The sequence below is a fragment of the Bubalus bubalis genome, chromosome 8, assembly GCF_019923935.1.
Source record: "Bubalus bubalis isolate 160015118507 breed Murrah chromosome 8, NDDB_SH_1, whole genome shotgun sequence".
Classification (NCBI taxonomy): Eukaryota; Metazoa; Chordata; class Mammalia; order Artiodactyla; family Bovidae; genus Bubalus; species Bubalus bubalis.
Genome location: NC_059164.1, coordinates 74,013,759 through 74,031,750, shown reverse-complemented (window position 1 = coordinate 74,031,750; position 17,992 = coordinate 74,013,759). Strand labels below are relative to the sequence as shown.

Here is a 17,992-nt window from a genome sequence, read left to right as displayed (position 1 = left end):
AAGAAAATGCTTTAGGAAGTCCTGTTAAGTTTTTTTTTCCAAGTTAAAGAATATAATCAATACCATTTCCTGAAAATATTCTATAAAAACATGAACCTACTAATTTACTTAGTTTTCTTTCAATCTGCAGACCCCTGTGAAAAGAACTTTAAACAAAGAGGTAGAAGGCCCCATACTTTCCTAATGTCTCTTTCTAAAAATACGGATCTAATTATTTCTACAAACAATTACAAATACACTTACCAACAATCCTCCCATATTTATCACGTTTTACTCCTAGTTCTTTTTCTTCCTTTCTCCACAATTTAATTAAAAGACTAGCAGCTGTCTGGTCCTTCTTCCCTCGCCAAGCATTGACATGAGCCGCAGTTTTGGGATTATCACAGAATTCAACCATTATTCCAAGTATTAGATTGCAGAATTTTTTTTGGTTTAACTTTTTCAAGGAAACAGAAAAAGAAAAATGTTGCAATAAATAAATATTTTTTAAATAAAAAAATAAAAATTTTAAGAATTATTGTCTTTTAAAAGAGAAATATTGTGTTAATCAGTAGGTTTTTTCCTAAATGACTGCCTTATAAAATCAAGACTCTAAGTATGATTTGTGACCATCTCCTGTTAAAATAGATACCATTGTAATGAGTTCATTTTCAAACAATAGAGACTTTTAAAAAACAGAAATAAAAAGATTGAATATAATTCTGATGTCATAAACATACCCTGAACAAAAATGTCACTGATTTAGTTCAATAGGAAAAAGAAATATTGAAATTAAGTGGAGCAAGGTCATCTGTGCTATACATAAGAGTGTAATTATAGGATCTTTTTAATTTACCTGGTTTATTAAAGTTTGTTAAGACTCATCCTTGCTGTAACCTCATTATTATTAAGAGACTAACTGATAGTAACTCCAAGTGGCAGTCACATGTGAAAATAAATCAAAACGAAGTATAATTTTGTAGTTTGAAACTCAGCAACCATAAAAGAGTAGATTAGCACTTAAGAAAAATTATCTTATTAAGCATATTTCCTGTTTTTCTACAAATAGTTTTCAGCAAACTAAAATTTAGGTATGCTGCTGCTACTGCTGCTAAGTCACTTCAGTCGTGTCCGACTCTGTGTGACCCCATAGACGGCAGCCCACCAGGCTCCCCCGTCCCTGGGATTCTCCAGGCAAGAACACTGGAGTGGGTTGCCATTTCCTTCTCCAATGCATGAAAGTGAAAAGTGAAAGTGAAGTCGCTCAGTCGTGTCTGACTCCTAGTGACCCCACGGATGGCAGCGCACTAGAGAAGTCCAAATAGAGCAAAGGTGTCCACACAGTCATGGCTTCTGTGTGAAATATTTTTGGTTGAGAAACTCTTACAGTGTACTGCTAATAGAATATGGCAAAAGAAGCGTGTAACCTGTTGTCTGAATTACATACATTATCAGTTTCCTGTTTGATTAAATTATGGATAATATTACCTGCTTTAGGGAGTTATTATAACTTATATGGGGTTTCCCAGGAGCTACAGAAGACAGAGGTTCAATCACTGGGTTGGGAAGATCCTTTGGAGGAGGGCATGGTAACCTACTCCAGTATTCTTGCCTGGAGAATCCCATGGACAGAGGAGACTGGAGGATTACAGCCCATAGGGTCGCAAACAGTCAGAAACAACTGAGTGACTAACATACACACACACTGTCACATAGTAAACTCTCAGTAATATTTAACCTTTATGAGCAATTATTCAGTTCAGTTCAGTCCAGTCGCGTCCAACTCTTTGTGACCCCATCAATTGCAGCACACCAGGCCTCACTGTCCATCACCAACTCCCGGAGTTCACTCAAACGCACGTCCATCAATCCTGTGATGCCATCCAGCCATCTCATCCTCTGTCGTCCCCTTCTCCTCCTGCCCCCAATCCCTCCCAGCATCAGAGTCTTTTCCAATGAGTCAACTCTTCGTATGCGGTGGCCAAAGTATAGGAGTTTCAGCTTTAGCATCAGTCCTTCCAAAGAACACCCAGGGCTGATCTCCTTTAGAATGGACTGTTTGGATCTCCTTGCAGTCCAAGGGACTCTCAAGAGTCTTCTCCAACACCACAGTTCAAAAGCATCAATTCTTCGACACTCTTTTCTTCACAGTCCAACTTTCACAATCATACATGACCACTGGAAAAAACATAGCCTTGACTACTGCTGCTGCTAAGTCGCTTCAGTCGTGTCTGACTCTGTGCGATCCCTTAGACGGCAGCCTACCAGGCTTCCCCGTCTCTGGGATTCTCCAGGCAAGAACACTGGAGTGGGTTGCCATTTCCTTCTCTGCTTTTCAATATGCTATCTAGGTTGGGCATAACTCTCCTTCCAAGGAGTAAGCGTCTTTTAATTTCATGGCTGCAATCACCATCTGCAGTGATTTTGGAGCCCAAAAAATAAAGTCTGACACTGTTTCCACTGTTTCCCCATCTATTTCCCATGAAGTGATGGGACCAGATGCCATGATCTTCGTTTTCTGAATGTTGAGCTTTAAGCCAACTTTTTCACTCTCCACTTTCACTTTCATCATGAGGCTTTTTAGTTCCTCTTCACTTTCTGCCATAAGGGTGATGTCATCTGCATATCTGAGGTTATTGATATTTCTCCCGGCAATCTTGATTCCAGCTTGTGCTTCTTCCAATCCAGCGTTTCTCATGATGTACTCTGCATATAAGTTAAATAAGCAGGGTGACAGTATACAGTCTTGATGAACTCCTTTTCCTATTTGGAACCAGTCTGTTGTTCCATGTCCAGTTCTAACTGTTGCTTCCTGACCTGCATATAGGTTTCTCAAGAGGCAGGTCAGGTGGCCTGGTATTCCCATCTCTTTCAGAATTTTCCACAGTTTCTTGTGATCCACACAGTCAAAGGCTTTGGTATAGTCAATAAAGTGGAAATAGGTGTTTTTCTGGAACTCATTCAGTACAATCTAATAATTACATTCAAGAAAACACAGCAAAAATATGTCAGGAACTATTCAAACCACTGCATGTAAATGTATACACACATGCACATAATTATTCATACAATCCTAGCAACAATGCATGAGGTAGATAATACTGTTATCTCTATTTTATAGATGAAGAAATTGGTAACAGAGATGTTAAGTAATTTGTCAAAGTTACACAGCTAACAACTCCTAGAGGCCTCAATCAGACTGATTCCAGTCTGTGCTCACAATCACTGTGCTATATGACTTCTCCTACCAGCCTTCATATCTTTCCATCCAGAAACCCTAATGGTGAAGGAGAATGAATATAAGTAAGAAATGTCTTTTAAGTCTTCTATACATTTTTAAAATAAATTTTAATTACTTTATATATATATACACACACATATATATACACACACACATAATATCATTCCTTACTTCCAAATATTAAGTAGAAGCTACATTCCAGGAAGATATGCCAAATTAATTTTGTAACTTTGAGAATTCCCTGACACTGACCATGTGCTTCTAGACATACTCTAGTCAGAGAAACATGGTGAGATATATGTTGTTTAGGTCTGCCTAAGTAGAGCTATGTGGAGAAGGCAATGGCACCCCACTCCAGTATTCTTGCCTGGAAAATCCCATGGACAGAGAGAGGAGCCTGGTAGGCTGCAGTCCATGGGGTCGCACAGAGTCAGACACGACTGAGTGATTTCACTTTCACTTTTCACTTTCATGCATTAGAGAAGGAAATGGCAACCCACTCCAGTGTTCTTGCCTGGAGAATCCCAGGGACGGGGAAGCCTGGTGGGCTGCTGTCTATGGGGTCGCACAGAGTCGGACACGACTGAAGTGACTTAGCAGCAAGTAGAGCTATGCATATATCCTTTGTATTATGCTCAATTTTCTGAACTTTCAAAGGGTTTCTGCTTATGACTCATTCAAGGTGGGTTATTTTTATTATTATAATTATTATTTACTTATTTTTTGTTTGTAGCGTTTCTTATCTAATGAGCTTGCTATCATCTCTGGTGTCAACTAATTTTCTTTCACAGAGATGAAAGGACACAAATAAGTTTAGTATCTTTGCTGCAGTGGCACCCCACTGCAGTACTTTTGCCTAGAAAATCCCATGGACGGAGGAGCCTGGTAGGCTGCAGTCCATGGGGTCGCTAGAGTTGGACACAACTGAGCGACTTCCCTTTCACTTTTCACTTTCATGCACTGGAGAAGGAAATGGCAACCCACTCCAGTGTTCTTGCCTGGAGGATCCCAGGGACAGGGGAGCCTGGTGGCTGCCATCTATGGGGTCGCACAGAGTCAGACACGACTGAAGCGACTTAGCAGTAAGTTAAAGTAGGTTCGTTATTCTGTTAATAATATCAAGAATGGTGGCAATCACAGGCAGTGACATACCTAGAACTCTGCATGAGAATATCTCTCAGAGTTTTACTGAAACAAAAGTATACTTTTTCTTTATTTTTATTCTTTATTTTTTTACATTTTATTATTTTTTTTAATTTTACAATATTGTATTGGTTTTGCCAAATATCGAAATGAATCTGCCACAGGTATACATGCGTTTCCCGTAACTATGGACACACTTGTTGAGGCTAGGAGGGGATTACTGTAAGGATAAATGAGAGTCTTTGCCATTCTTCTCAGCCTTTCTGGATTATTCTATGACACACTAGAGTCTTCACATTACCTACAAATCACACAGTTTTTTTTTTTAATGTTGATCTTTCCTTGTTTGTCAAGCTAGAAGTTATTAGTAAATGATTATTGACCTTGAAGTAGTCTAGCTGTTTCTTTAATTTTGTAAGGAAAAATCCACATAAAACAAATTCCCTGCTGTCATGTGTTTGGGAACATTCATCTAAGTAAACCAATTTCTTCACTGGAGGAATTTTCAGACTCTTTATTATGCCAATGCACATTATGGAACTCCAGGAGGGATTTTTGTTCAAAACAAACATTTAAACACTATTTGGGGGCACATTTAATCACAGAGTACTGTTCTGTGATAGTTTGTAAAGAGCTAATAAAGACATATTTAATTTTTGTTAAACAGTTATTATACTTACTGCCAATAAATCCAAAAGGAGAAAAATGCCTTCTTTTTCAAGAAAGTAATCCTCTGAGGGGTAACATCCCAAAATGCAGCACCTTAAATAAAAAGGAAGGTAATAACTTAACAAGGCTTTATTAAATTCAATTTGTGAGTTTATTTCTATCAAAAATATCTTCTCAAAGAATATTTCCCTTCATTCTCTCAAATCAGTTTATTTCTTTGCTTAAAAATTGAACTTTGAAGAGACTTTGCCAGTGTAGTTTAATTTCAACTATTTAAAAACTAATCCCAATTGTTTCTCATTGCTGCCTATTTTCTGTAGATGCAATGTTCTCCTTTGCTTTCCCAATATTAATTATTCCTAAAGGTCTCCTCTGGTTGCTCTATTAACTATTTCTTCAAGCTTTATTCATTTACTGTCTTTTACAGTGCTGGCATACCTGAAATACTTGCTTTTTTAAATTGCTTTTAATTACATCTTATCTTGGCATGAGATTATTTGCTGAAGTGCCTGCTGTGAAGTGCCTCACATGGAGTGAGGGACTGAAGTTGTTGCCAGGGCTCCTTTCACTGTTTTCCTGGGTTGCAACAGACATGGGCTGAACAAGTCACTGCTGGTGGTGGTGGTAAATTGAGCCCAATCTCCCTCTAGTCTTCCCAGGAATGGCAAGCCTGCTGGGGTCAATCGAAATCTCTTTTCTATTTAACATGGTATTTATTTATTTATCTATGATTCAAAAATAATATGATAATTATTTAACATGGCTCCCTCTTGGGGAAAAAAAAAGAGAGAGACCTGTTTCTGCTGGCTGTTTTGTGATGGTGGTTGTGAGGGTTGGTGCATAAAGGCCATCAGCTTGGCCTCTTTCACTCATGTGCTTTCAAGTTTTACCACCTATGGGTATGAGTCACACTTATTTTGTTCCCACTTTTGAAGTAGTAACTCTCTCATGCCTATCATGGCCTGTCTTTTGCCTCTTTAATTCATAGCATTATTGTAATAATAAGACAAAAAAATAGAACATCCTTCTCTGTTCAGAAATTAAATAATATACTTCTAAATTTCCCAAAGTGAAAAGAAAATCACAATGAAAACTGGAAAACAGTTTGAATTTAATGATAAGAGCATATGGAACCCTGTTGGCTTCACAGGAGAATTTACAGCCTTAGATGGATATATTAGAGCAGAAGAACAGTTGAAAAATCTATGATCCTAGCATCTATCTCAAGAAATAGAAAAGATAAAATTGAATGAAAAAAATTCCACAAAATTAATTAAATAGAAAAACAAAATAGCATAGAAACAATGATGCAACAATTGATTCTTTAAAAAGACTAATAATACTGATATCGATCAACCCTGGTGAAACCCATCAAGGAAAAAGAGAGAAGGCAGAAACGACTAATACCCAGAAAGGAAAAGAAGGCATCACTTTATATCTTACAGACATTAAAAATACTAAGAGGATATTATAAATGCTCACATAGCAGGAAATAACAAAAATTTAGACAAAATCACTAAGTCCCTATAAAAAGACATCAGAACATATGCATGAGTAGAAAATCTTAACAGATTTATACATATTAAAGAAATGAAACCTATACTTTAGAATCTTTCTACAAAGAAAACTCCAGTTTTCTTTTCAATTGGAAAACTAATTGGTGAATTCCACAGATTACTTAAGAAAGATATAAAAACAATCTTATGCAAACTCACGATACTGGATGCTTGGGGCTAGTGCACTGGGACGACCCAGAGGGATGGTATGGGGAGGGAGGAGGGACGAGGGTTCAGGATGGGGAACACATGTATACCTGTGGCAGATTCATTTTGATATTTGGCAAAACTAATACAATTATGTAAAGTTTAAAAAAAAATAAAATTTAAAAAAAAAAGAAAAAAAAAATGAAGGAATACTTCCAAACTTGTTTTCTGAGGTCAAAATAAACTAGATTCCAAAAGTATTCAGGGAATATTGATAAAAAAGAAATACTAAACTTACATTAACATGGTATTCTCTCCAAATCTAAAAATATTTGCTAATTGAATCCAGCAACATAAAAAATAAAGACATAATACATCATAACCAGGTCAGGCTTATTCAAGAAATATAACATGATGTATCATGTAAACAGAATGGAGGAGAAATATGATACTTATATAGAACTAAGTATTTGATAATATTTAAAGTCATTTCATGATGCAAAGGAATAGATGAGAACTTCACTCATTTAAGTTTCTAAGAAAAGGAAAAAGATCTGATGCCTGGTATTACCAATTAAACCCTGAACTTTGTTGTTACTGCTGTTCAGTCGCTAAGTTGTGTCCAACTCTTTGCGACCCAATGAACTACAGCACACCAGGCTTCTCTGTCCTTTACTATCTCCCAGAAGGCAATGGCACTCCACTCCAGCACTCTTGCCTGGAAAAATCCCATGGACGGAGGAGCCTGGTGGGACGCAGTCCATGGGGTTGCGAAGAGTCGGACACGACTAAGCGACTTCCCTTTCACTTTTCACTTTCCTGCATTGGAGAAGGAAATGGCAACCCACTCCAGGTTCTTGCCTGGAGAATCCCAGGGACGGGGGAGCCTGGTGGGCTGCTGTCTATGGGGTCGCACAGAGTAGGACACGACTGAAGCGACTTAGCAGCAGCAGCAGCAGCAGAGTTTGCCAAGGAGAAGGCAATGGCACCCTACTCCAGTACTCCTGCCTGGAAAATCCCATGGATGGAGGAGCCTGGTAGGCTGCAGTCCATGGGGTCGCTAGAGTCAGACACGACTGAGCGACTTCCCTTTCACTTTTCACTTTTATGCATTGGAGAAGGAAATGGCAACCCACTCCAGTGTTCTTGCCTGGAGAATCCCAGGGACGGGGGAGCCTGGTGGGCTGCCGTCAATGGGGTCGCACAGAGTTGGACACGACTGAAGTGACTTAGCAGTAGCAGTAGAGTTTGCTAAAACTCATGTCCAACTTATTTATTACTAATCTATTTTACAAAGATATTTGAAGTTGTGCTCTAGTAAAAGACACAGATAAAGTCATTTATCTTTATCTTGGTATAATTATGAGATACCAAATAAAAAAGGGATAAAACATCAAGTTATTTTCTGCAGTAACCACTGAATCCCAATATATTGGTATATAGGAAGGTACTCAATACTCATGGCTGAACTTTTTACTATGCTTAATACAGCACTTTGGTCACTAAGACTTTGCTGTTGAAACTAAAGATCAGGTTATCATGTTATCACTATATCCTTCTCTGTAGTAAAAAAGAAACTAGATAATTGATTAGCCCCATTGCCCATGTTTATCTGGAAGAGAGCTGACTATTCCAGCTCTGTATAAAATGAGAGAATTTCCAGGGGATACATCTATTTACTTTATCCTTTGGAAAGTAATATTCATCAGAGTTTCCCTACTACCCCCATGTTTATTGTAGTATAATTGGAATTTTTAATCTGTATATAGTTTCTGTATATAATTTGGTGAGTTTGGACATATGCAAATACTTGTGTTGCTATCATCACAATCCAGGTAATAAAAACATTCATCACCTATTAGTTTCCTTATATCCCTTTGTGTGTTTTTGTTGTTGGTGTTTTTTTTGGCGGGGGGGGGGGTGTGGATAAGACCACTGAACATATGAGATCTACTCACTTAACAAATGTTTAAGTACACAACATCTTACCTTAACTGTAGTCACTATATTCTAGAGTAGGTCTATGTGCAATGTGAGTGAGTGAGTGAGTGAAGTCACTCAGTCGTGTCTGACTCTTTGTGACCCCCTGGACTGTAGCCCACCAGGCTCCTCCGTGTGTTATACTGCAGATCTGATCTCTGGAACTTACTAATCTTGTATGACTGTAACTTTATATCCATTGAACAACACATCATGCCTCCCTCACTCCATCATTCTACATACTCCATCATACTACATACTATTATCTACTTTTACACTTGTGACTATTTTAGATGCTGTGTTTAAGAGAAATTATGTATAAGAGATATCCTTCTCTGAATGACATTTCACTTAGCATAATGTATCCTATGTTGTTGCAAATGGTAGGATTTCCTTCTTTTTTAAAGCTGAGTAATATTCCACTGTATGTACATAACACATTTTCTTCATTCATCTGATGGACATTTCTGTTGTTTCTGTATCTTTACTATTGTGAATAGTGAATAATTATTCACAGTGAACAGCGCAGCATAGAACACAGGATGAAGCTATCACTTCAAGATACTGATTTCAATTCTTTTGGATATATTCCCAGAAGTGAGATTACTGGATCATATGGTAGTTCTATTTTTCATTTTTTGAGGAACCTCCATATCGCTTGTGATTGTACCACTATGTCTTTCACCTCTTGTTTATGTTGATTTCTAAGAACTTTATTCTTAGAAATTACAAATGTGATTGCTTCTAATTTCCTCTTTATTGTATAGTTCATTACTAGTATATAGAAATGCAATTGTTTTGTATGTTAATTTTGTATCCTGCAACTTTAATGAATTCATTTATTAGTTCTAACAGTCTTTTGGTGGAGTCTTTAGTGTTTTCTACATATTAAGATCATGTAATCTGCAAACAGATGCAAACTTTACCCTTTTTTTCTGATTTGGATGCTTTTTTTTCTTTTTCTTGCCTAACTGCTCTGAGTAGAACTTATGGTACTATGTTGAGCAAAAGTGGTAAGAGTGGGCATCCTTGCCTTGTACAGATCACATGCGAAGCTCTCCAAACCTGGACCTTTTTGGTTGGGAGGTTTTTGATTATGGATTTAACCTCTTTATTGTTACTGATCTGTGCAGGCTTTCTATTTCTTATTGATTCAGTCTTGGTAGATTGTATATTTACATTAATAGTTTAAGTATGTTGTGTTTTCATTTTAGTTTGCCTTGAGAAATCTTCTAGTTTCCTTTTTGTTTTTGTCTCTGACCCAATGGTTATACTAAAGTGTGTTGTTTGATTTCCATGCCTTTGTGGATTTTTCTGGTTTCCTTTTGTTATTGATTGCTAGTTGAACACAGTTGTAGTCAGAAAAGAATGATTTCCATTTTCTTAAATTTGTCTAGGCTTGTTTTGTGACCTTGTACATGACTTACCCTAGAGAATGTGCCATATGTGCTTGTAAAACAAACAAACAAAAATCTCTGTGTCTCTTCTCAAAACTACTCTAAATACTTCACTTATGGCCACCAAATATGTAGGTTTTTTCTATACCAAACAATTCTTCAATTCGCAGTGGACATCAACTGGGTATCCTCCAATTCAATTCAATTCTGAAACTACTACCTAGAGTTAGCATCCAGTCTCACAGGTTAAGAGCTCAGTCCCACAAGATTATGCTGCTTTCCTCCCCCCAAAATTAGATTCTAGTCCAGGTTGTCACCTGTGCTTCTGACCAACCAGATGTAGAGTAGCTCACAGAACTCAGGAAAATAGCTTACTTACTAGAGTACCAGTTTACTATACAATAATATAACTTGGGGACAGCCTGATGGAAGAGATGAACAAGACAAAGTATATAGGGAAGGGGCCTGGAGCTTCCATGCCCCTCTCAGCAACTCCACGTGTTCACTGACTTGGAAGTTCCTCAATCTCATGGTTTAGGATTTTTATAGAGGCTTCATTGTGTAGGTATAATTGATGAGATCAGTGGCCATTGGTGATTAAACTCAATTTTCAGTCTCTTTCCCCTCCCTGGAGGTTGAGGGTGGAGCTGAAAGTTACAACCTTTAAGTAACTATATAGTTAGTTCCCTGGCAACCAGGCTCCCATCCTGTGCTTATCTAGGGGCTTTCCAAAAATCACCTTAGTACCATAAATTCAGACGTAGTTGAAAGGTGCTTGTTATGAATAAAGAAAGATACTACTTTCACCTTTATTACTCTGAAAGTATTATAGGAACTAAAAATAAAAGACCAAATATTGTAACAAAAGATGTTCTCATTGCCCTTATTAAGAAATTACTAGAGTTTGGGGAGTTCTGTACTAGAAATAGACCAAATATAAATTTTTAAATTATAAATCACAATATTACAGTGATTTAAAAAATGTGTTTTCTGCTGTTATTGGTAGACTGTTCTACATACATCTATTAGGTCTCTAGTCATGAGGATTTTTTTTTTCTTAAACAAATCTCTCATGAATTTCACCCAAATAGAACAAAAGAAATGTATAAGTGTTAATGATATATGAAACTCAAGTAATTTCCCCCAAGACAAAATTTCATAAATTGATGTTAAGAAAAGCAGTTTATTTATTATTTGCCCTTTGGGATGCTAAACTTTTTGGGAAATAATATTGACTAGGAAATACCTAATCAATTGGTTTTCAACTCTTTAAGATAAGATGAATGAGGAATTCAAGAGTCTTCATATCCTTTTGAAGGATATGAAGAATACTATATGAGTAACAGTAGATGCTTGTGTTTTCCCAGGCCAGGCCAAAATGGAAAGCATTCAAATCACAAACATAAGGATCTAAGTTTAGATACAAGAATGGTTTTTATATTTGAGTGATGGACAAGACTACTTTCCAAGGTATACTAGTAAGTGTCATTTTTGGACTATTGAAAATAAAAAGGCTTGTCTTTCTTCTGCAGTTTTGAGGGAAGAAAATGGATACATAGCTAGAGAGGTAATTTTCTTTTACTGTGGGCACAGCCATACTCACCAAATGCTGTCCAATGTACTATAAAGAAGTACATTATAGCCTAATCCACTCTGTAACTTCTTGGGGTCTGTTTTCATTACATGAAGAATTATATCCACTCCTCCAGTTCCAAAAATTTCCTAAGAGATTTATGTACAATTATTTCTTGAAATAAACAAATACTCATTTCCTTTCCCATTTCATCCTGTCCCATAAAACTTTTCAACTAGGAAAATACAACATTGTTAAGAAAATAGTGTGTATGTGCATGCTCAGTTGCTCAGTCATGAACAACTCTTTGTGACCCTATGGACTGTAGCCCACAAGAGTCCTCTGTCCATGGGATTATCTCAGCAAGGAATACAGTACAGTAATACAGTTTTGTTTTTTAATTTTTACTCACTTTTCTCAGGAACTTAAGACAAATTATTGTAAAGTTGATCATTTTTTAAGAGAGGATACCAATCAATATGCCAACTTAATGCCCATTTATATTTTTCCTCTTTGTCTTTCTTTAAAAAAATAAAAACCCATAAGACTTGTCCCATGGTTTTTTTTTCACACTGTAGTGAATGTAGTCTAACATAATGTCAGATAAGTACCAGATAGCAACAACTAACTTAAGGGGTTAAAATTCTATTATGGAAGATTTTCTAATGTTTCCAAGAGAGAAATAATCAATAGCAGTTAAAACTTTTAATAATTTATATAAAGTTATTACCAGTTAATATTTGTCCCATACTAAGTACCTTTCTTATAGTCCTGTTATTCTATTCTGGGTCCCAGTAAGCAAGACTATGAGTATTTTCCAGGAGAACATAGGCACAAGATGATAGAATATAAGAAGTGTCACCAAGGCTTGGAGCTAAGTATGTATTTACTGTTCTTTTTGCTTCTCTCTCAAATCACTTTACTGAAGCAAGCCTTCATAATTTTTAATTTTTGTATTTCCAAATCTGTATTATTATGTAAGTTATTAATCTCTGAGACTCAAGAGTTTTCTAAGGCATTAAAAAGATCAAAAGGAATTAAACTCTTTTTTAACTTTTAGTTTTAGATACGAACCCAATTCAAACACAAAATAGCATTTATAACGGTACAGCCACTTTGGAGAACTATTTGCCAGTTACTTCAAAACGTAACACCTAGCTTATGATTCATCAGTTGCACTCCCAGGTATTTACCAAAGAGAAATGAAAGCATTTTTTTTCCCACAAAAAGACTAGTACAGCAACCTTAATTAAAGCTTTAAACATAGTGGTCCCAAATGGAATCAGCCCAAGTGCTTATCACCAAGGGATAGAGAAACAAATTTTGGTACACAATGAAATACTATTCAGCAATAAAAAGGAATTAATTATTGATATATGCAACAACATGGATATATTTCAGAAATGGTGCTGGGTGACAAAAACCAGAACTAATAGGGTAGATAATTGGCGTGCTGCGATTCATGGGGTCGCAAAGAGTCGGACACGACTGAGCGACTGAACTGAACTGATTAATATAAAGTTAAAGAATAGGCAAAACTAATTTATGAAGATAGAAATCAGAACAGTGGGTTGCCTAGAGGCAAGTAGGGGCATGGCTGCTAAGCAGCATGAAAGAATTATAGAGGGAAAAAATTCTATATATTAATTAGGATATTGGTTAAATGGATGATGTTTGTCAAAATCGAACTATATACTAAAGATCTATATACTTTATGTAATTATACTCTAATTATAAAAAGAATATTAAATCTTCATAAGATTAAAAAACACCAACATTTATGGACATTTACTAAGAAATAGTTCCTAATGTTATGGGATTGAAAGATCTGAACAATGATTCACAGGCATACATACCTTCCCAGGAATATGATATTCACAAAGACCAGACAAAATAAGTAAAATATCAGACTGAATTTCCAGAAGGATGGCCTCTTCCTTATCATTATACTTGCTTATTGTATTTTTAAAGATTCCTGATTTGAAGAAAGTTAAAGAATGTAAAGTTATTGAACACTGTATTTTTATTTTGATCAATTACTGTTCTGAAATTCTTATAAAATTTCAACTAGAACTATCTTTAAAAGGGTTATTTTCATTGCATGGTTTCCTAGAAGCTGTAGACAGATGATAAATAGATTCTTTGAGCTCTCAATACAATCAATATTCCGATATATACAGAATTTCTAGTACATAATTAATTGAATTTTTTTTAATGTGTGCTATGTCACTTTATTTTATTATTTTTTTTAATTTTATTTTATTTTTAAACTTTACAATATTGTATTAGCTCCGCCAAACATCGAAATGAATCCGCCACAGGTACACCCGTGCCCCCCATCCTGAACCCCCTTCCCTCCCCCCTCCCCACACCCTCCCCCTGGGTCGTCCCAGTGCACCAGCCCCAAGCATCCAGTATCATGCATTGAACCTGGGCTGGCGACTTGTTTCATACATGATATTATACATGTTTCAATGCCATTCTCCCAAATCTCCCCACCCTCACCCTTTCCCTCTCCCACAGAGTCCATAAGACTGAATATTATTAAAAGCAGCCTTTTCCAACCTGATACTTCACCAAGAAAACAAAACTGTTTAAAAATATGCACTTTCATGAGGCAAAGACACATGCCTTTGCAAATATATGACCAAAATACTGATCTTAGCTTGCCTCATCTCTTCTTGTCCTTATGATTAACAGGGTCAATTTGGAAGAGTGCCCTAAGTATGTTTTCTATTTCTGTTACTTCTTTCTGTGTTGTCTAATTATGTCTACCCAAAGGCATCTTTGACAACTTAGGTAGCAATATCCCTATGTCCTTTAAAAGTTCTCCCTTGCTTCCAATCAAAATTTTAAAAGACTTGAAAACAGTCACACTGATGGAATGTCATTCACAAGAACATTTTGCTTCAGAAAAGGACTTCTCCTTTAAACTTTATATAAGGAACAAAAGTCACTTTTCTTCACTTAAAGGGAATCAAAGGGAATTAGTATTAACAGCAAGGTGTGGAGCTATGTTTCAAAGTAAAAGGGCCATGGAAACTATAGCCTATTTCCATAGTTGTCCCTGAAGGGACAGTTCTTGGTCCTGTTATGGTGAATTACAGGTGAAGGATCAGAGTCTAGGAAGGCTAGTTGAGTGTGCTGGAGGCCAGAGCAAAGGTATGCCATGGACAGAAGGCCTATATTCTCTTATTAGGACACCTTCTAGGAATCCAACTTGGCTTGCCTCAGGTCTGCTTCTCTTTTCTAGATTAACTCCTCTTCTTCCTATCTGTGTACAGGTATGTCACTTTCCCTGTTATCTGTAATAAATGTTAATACTGAATTATTTTCTTAATATTTATTCTTTAACTCCCTACATTTACCCTCCCTGTATCCTATTTTAAATCATTAGATATATTTCTTTCGTATTTCCTCTTTCTAAAATAGCACTGTATATATAACTTCCCTAATCCAAACTACTAATAGCTCCCTGTGCTTAAAGTGGATGAAGTTCAAAGTCTATTATTATCTGCCATTCAAAACTCTTTCTAGCTTGGCCTCTGACTAAACACTTAACTTTATCTCATATTATTTATCTTCATAAAACTTTGACTCCACTTAAACTATTTCTGAACACGCCATCATGTACATTTTGGCTTCATGTCTTTGCTCATGCTGTCCCCTTGTGTGAAAGACCATTTCTTTCTCTTTTTTCCTCTTGAAACAGCCTTACCTTCACACCCTTACTCATAAAGTTTCCTGTTAAGATTGCCCAGCCTTGAAAACTACCCTGTGCCATTTACTCTCTGTACTACTCACTAGGTGCTTTACTGATGGCGCAGGGTAACTCATACTATCTTTCTATGACATGTATCTTTCCTTTTGTTTCCATTAAGGCAAGGTCCTGAGAGTTCTCCTCTATACATATTTATGACATCAGTGCCTAGACAACAGGTGTATAAACATTTGTGTTTACAATGCAATTACTATTTGTTGAGCTTATTACTACTACAGAGCCCTCTGTTAGACTCAGTAAGAGAAGATCCCTACCTCTAGGAACTCACATAATAAAGATCAGTTTCTTTCAAGTTAAAGGGATAAGGTCCTAAGAAGAAAAGAACCCTTGCTATTTGCTTTTCCTTCCCCACTTGCCACCCAGGTAAGATTAAGACTTCTTCCTGGATATATGGAAAACTGTATTCATCCTGTTAGGCTGGGGCCTTAACATTGAGTTCTGCATAATGAAATGTGCACAGAAGAGATAAAATCTACTTTCAGGTTTGGTCATCCTAAGTAGACTCATTAATACAGTGAATGTTTTTGCCTAGCCCCTTTTTTCAATATCCTCATTTGGTTTATTTGTAATAATATTAGAGGGTACCACCCCAATCCAGGCTTCCCTGGTGGCTCAGCTGGTAAAGAATCTGTCTGCTATGCAGGAGACCTGGGTTCAATTCCTAGGTTGGGAAGATCCCCTGGAGGAGGGAACAGCTACCCGCTCCAGTGTTCTGGCCTGGAGAATTCTATGGACTCTATATAGTTCATGGGGTCACAAAGAGTAGGACATGACTGAGTGACTTTCACTTTCATCCCAATCCACTACTGATGAAAGAGTAGGCACTTGTCTTAACAGACAAGAAAGTTTTTGAGTAAGCATTTATAATTAACTGACATCCAACAAATTATGTCACTTACCCATGTGGCAGTCACTGAACATGAATATGATTAATATAACTCTTACTTCTCAAAGTCAGGAAAGGTTAGGGCCAGAGAACTATTTATTATTTTTTTAATAATAAAAGGCATAAAGTTTTAACTTTAGGGGTTCTCAATTTTTTGAGAACTCAATTTTGAGCTTACATGTATGAATGTTGAGGATAAAGTGACTTAGCATTGTCAACTCTAAGTTAGAAATTAAGGATATCCTGATATTTCACACCAGAAAGCCTATGTAAATTTGTGAATACACCAGTGGACCAGTGTTCTGGTATGTCAAATGCACTGAAAAATGTAATGTTTTCCTCTTTTATTTTTTTATTTTATTTTATTATTTTTTGTTGTTGTTGTTGTTGTTGTTGTTTGTTTTCCTCTTTTAAAATGACTCCAAAAGGCCTGGCCAAAAAATGGTGATCTTACTACTAACAGAATGAGACATAACAATAGTCGATTAAAAAAAGGATAAAGATAATCCTAAATGAAACCATATCTGAATTAAATAAACAAATGTTTAAAGGATAAGTAGTCATGATGTTTTAGTAAAGACAAACTAATTTATACCAATAGTATGAAACAAAAATCAAGAAATATTCAGGAGTTTGTCAGCTATCGGACAAAATAAATGTATAGAAAAACATTTCAAACAAAATTTCTAATTTATAAAAATCCTACTTTCATCAGGACAGAAACATGTTATGTTTTACCTATTAGTTGCTGAATTGCTCCGTTTTCACACAGATCCTTGTTTATAGTATCATTCTCAAGGTAGACCATGGCTCTCAAGAGTCTTAAACTGTAACGCATCTGGGCAAACTTGTTGCCACGGCCACCTGCACCATGAAAACTGTTACCATGAGTAAAGAAGGAATCTGTAGAAAAATATTAATAGTTTAGTTTACATCAAGAAATTTAGATATTATTTCTGTCTATATAAGTTTAAAAAGATGGTAAAATTTTGTCATACTTCAGGGTTTTTCTTTTTAGGGAAGTAAATGTGATTTCAATTCCTCTCTTCTTTCTATTTCCTGTATACAAATATGTATTTTTAAATTTTACTCAAATGTATCATTATTGCATGTATCTTTTGTCATTTGTTTTTATTAACTCAACATTATGTTTTTAAAATTATTCACATGGTTACAAGTAGATCTAGATCACTCAGTTTTAACTGTTTTCCACATCCACATTATAAATAACAGTTTATCTATTCACTAGTACAAACTGCTAAGATGATTCTAGTTCATGTCCTCTTGTTTCCACAAAGAAGTGTTTTGCCTGTGACACCAGAATCCTGTAGGGCACACCCACATGGAGTTCTACTCAAGTTGCCAGATTGTTCCCAAAGTGGTTATATGAATACAATGCATAAGAAATAGATTTTTTTCCTTGATCTATTAAATGTGAAATGGTACTTCACTGTTATCTTAATTTGCAGAGCAATTACATTTCCTCTGCAGTGCAGTGGGGTTGAGTGTCTTTTAATTTTCTTTTTTTGAAAATTTGAGATTTTCTCCAAAAATTTTGAAAAATTTTCTTGGCAAACCTTATTCTTTGTCTACTCTACTGAGTTATTTTCTTTTTGATATTTAAGAGTTCTTTATGAGCC

At 36.1% G+C, this 17,992-nt stretch overlaps 1 protein-coding gene across 15 annotated transcripts in view; it reads right to left on the bottom strand.

The window, feature by feature from the left end:
* Positions 1-17,992, bottom strand: part of CFAP69 (cilia and flagella associated protein 69) — a 79,763-nt gene that overhangs the window by 27,702 nt on the left and 34,069 nt on the right. For all 15 annotated transcript variants that reach the window (XM_044946762.2, XM_044946761.2, XM_044946760.2 and 12 more), the window contains 5 exons: positions 17,091-17,255; positions 13,542-13,660; positions 11,716-11,834; positions 5,044-5,125; positions 244-436 (listed from right to left, as the gene is read on the bottom strand). In XM_044946762.2, coding sequence (XP_044802697.2) covers positions 244-436; positions 5,044-5,125; positions 11,716-11,834; positions 13,542-13,660; positions 17,091-17,255 — 678 coding nt within the window. The remainder of the gene's footprint in view (positions 1-243; positions 437-5,043; positions 5,126-11,715; positions 11,835-13,541; positions 13,661-17,090; positions 17,256-17,992) is intronic.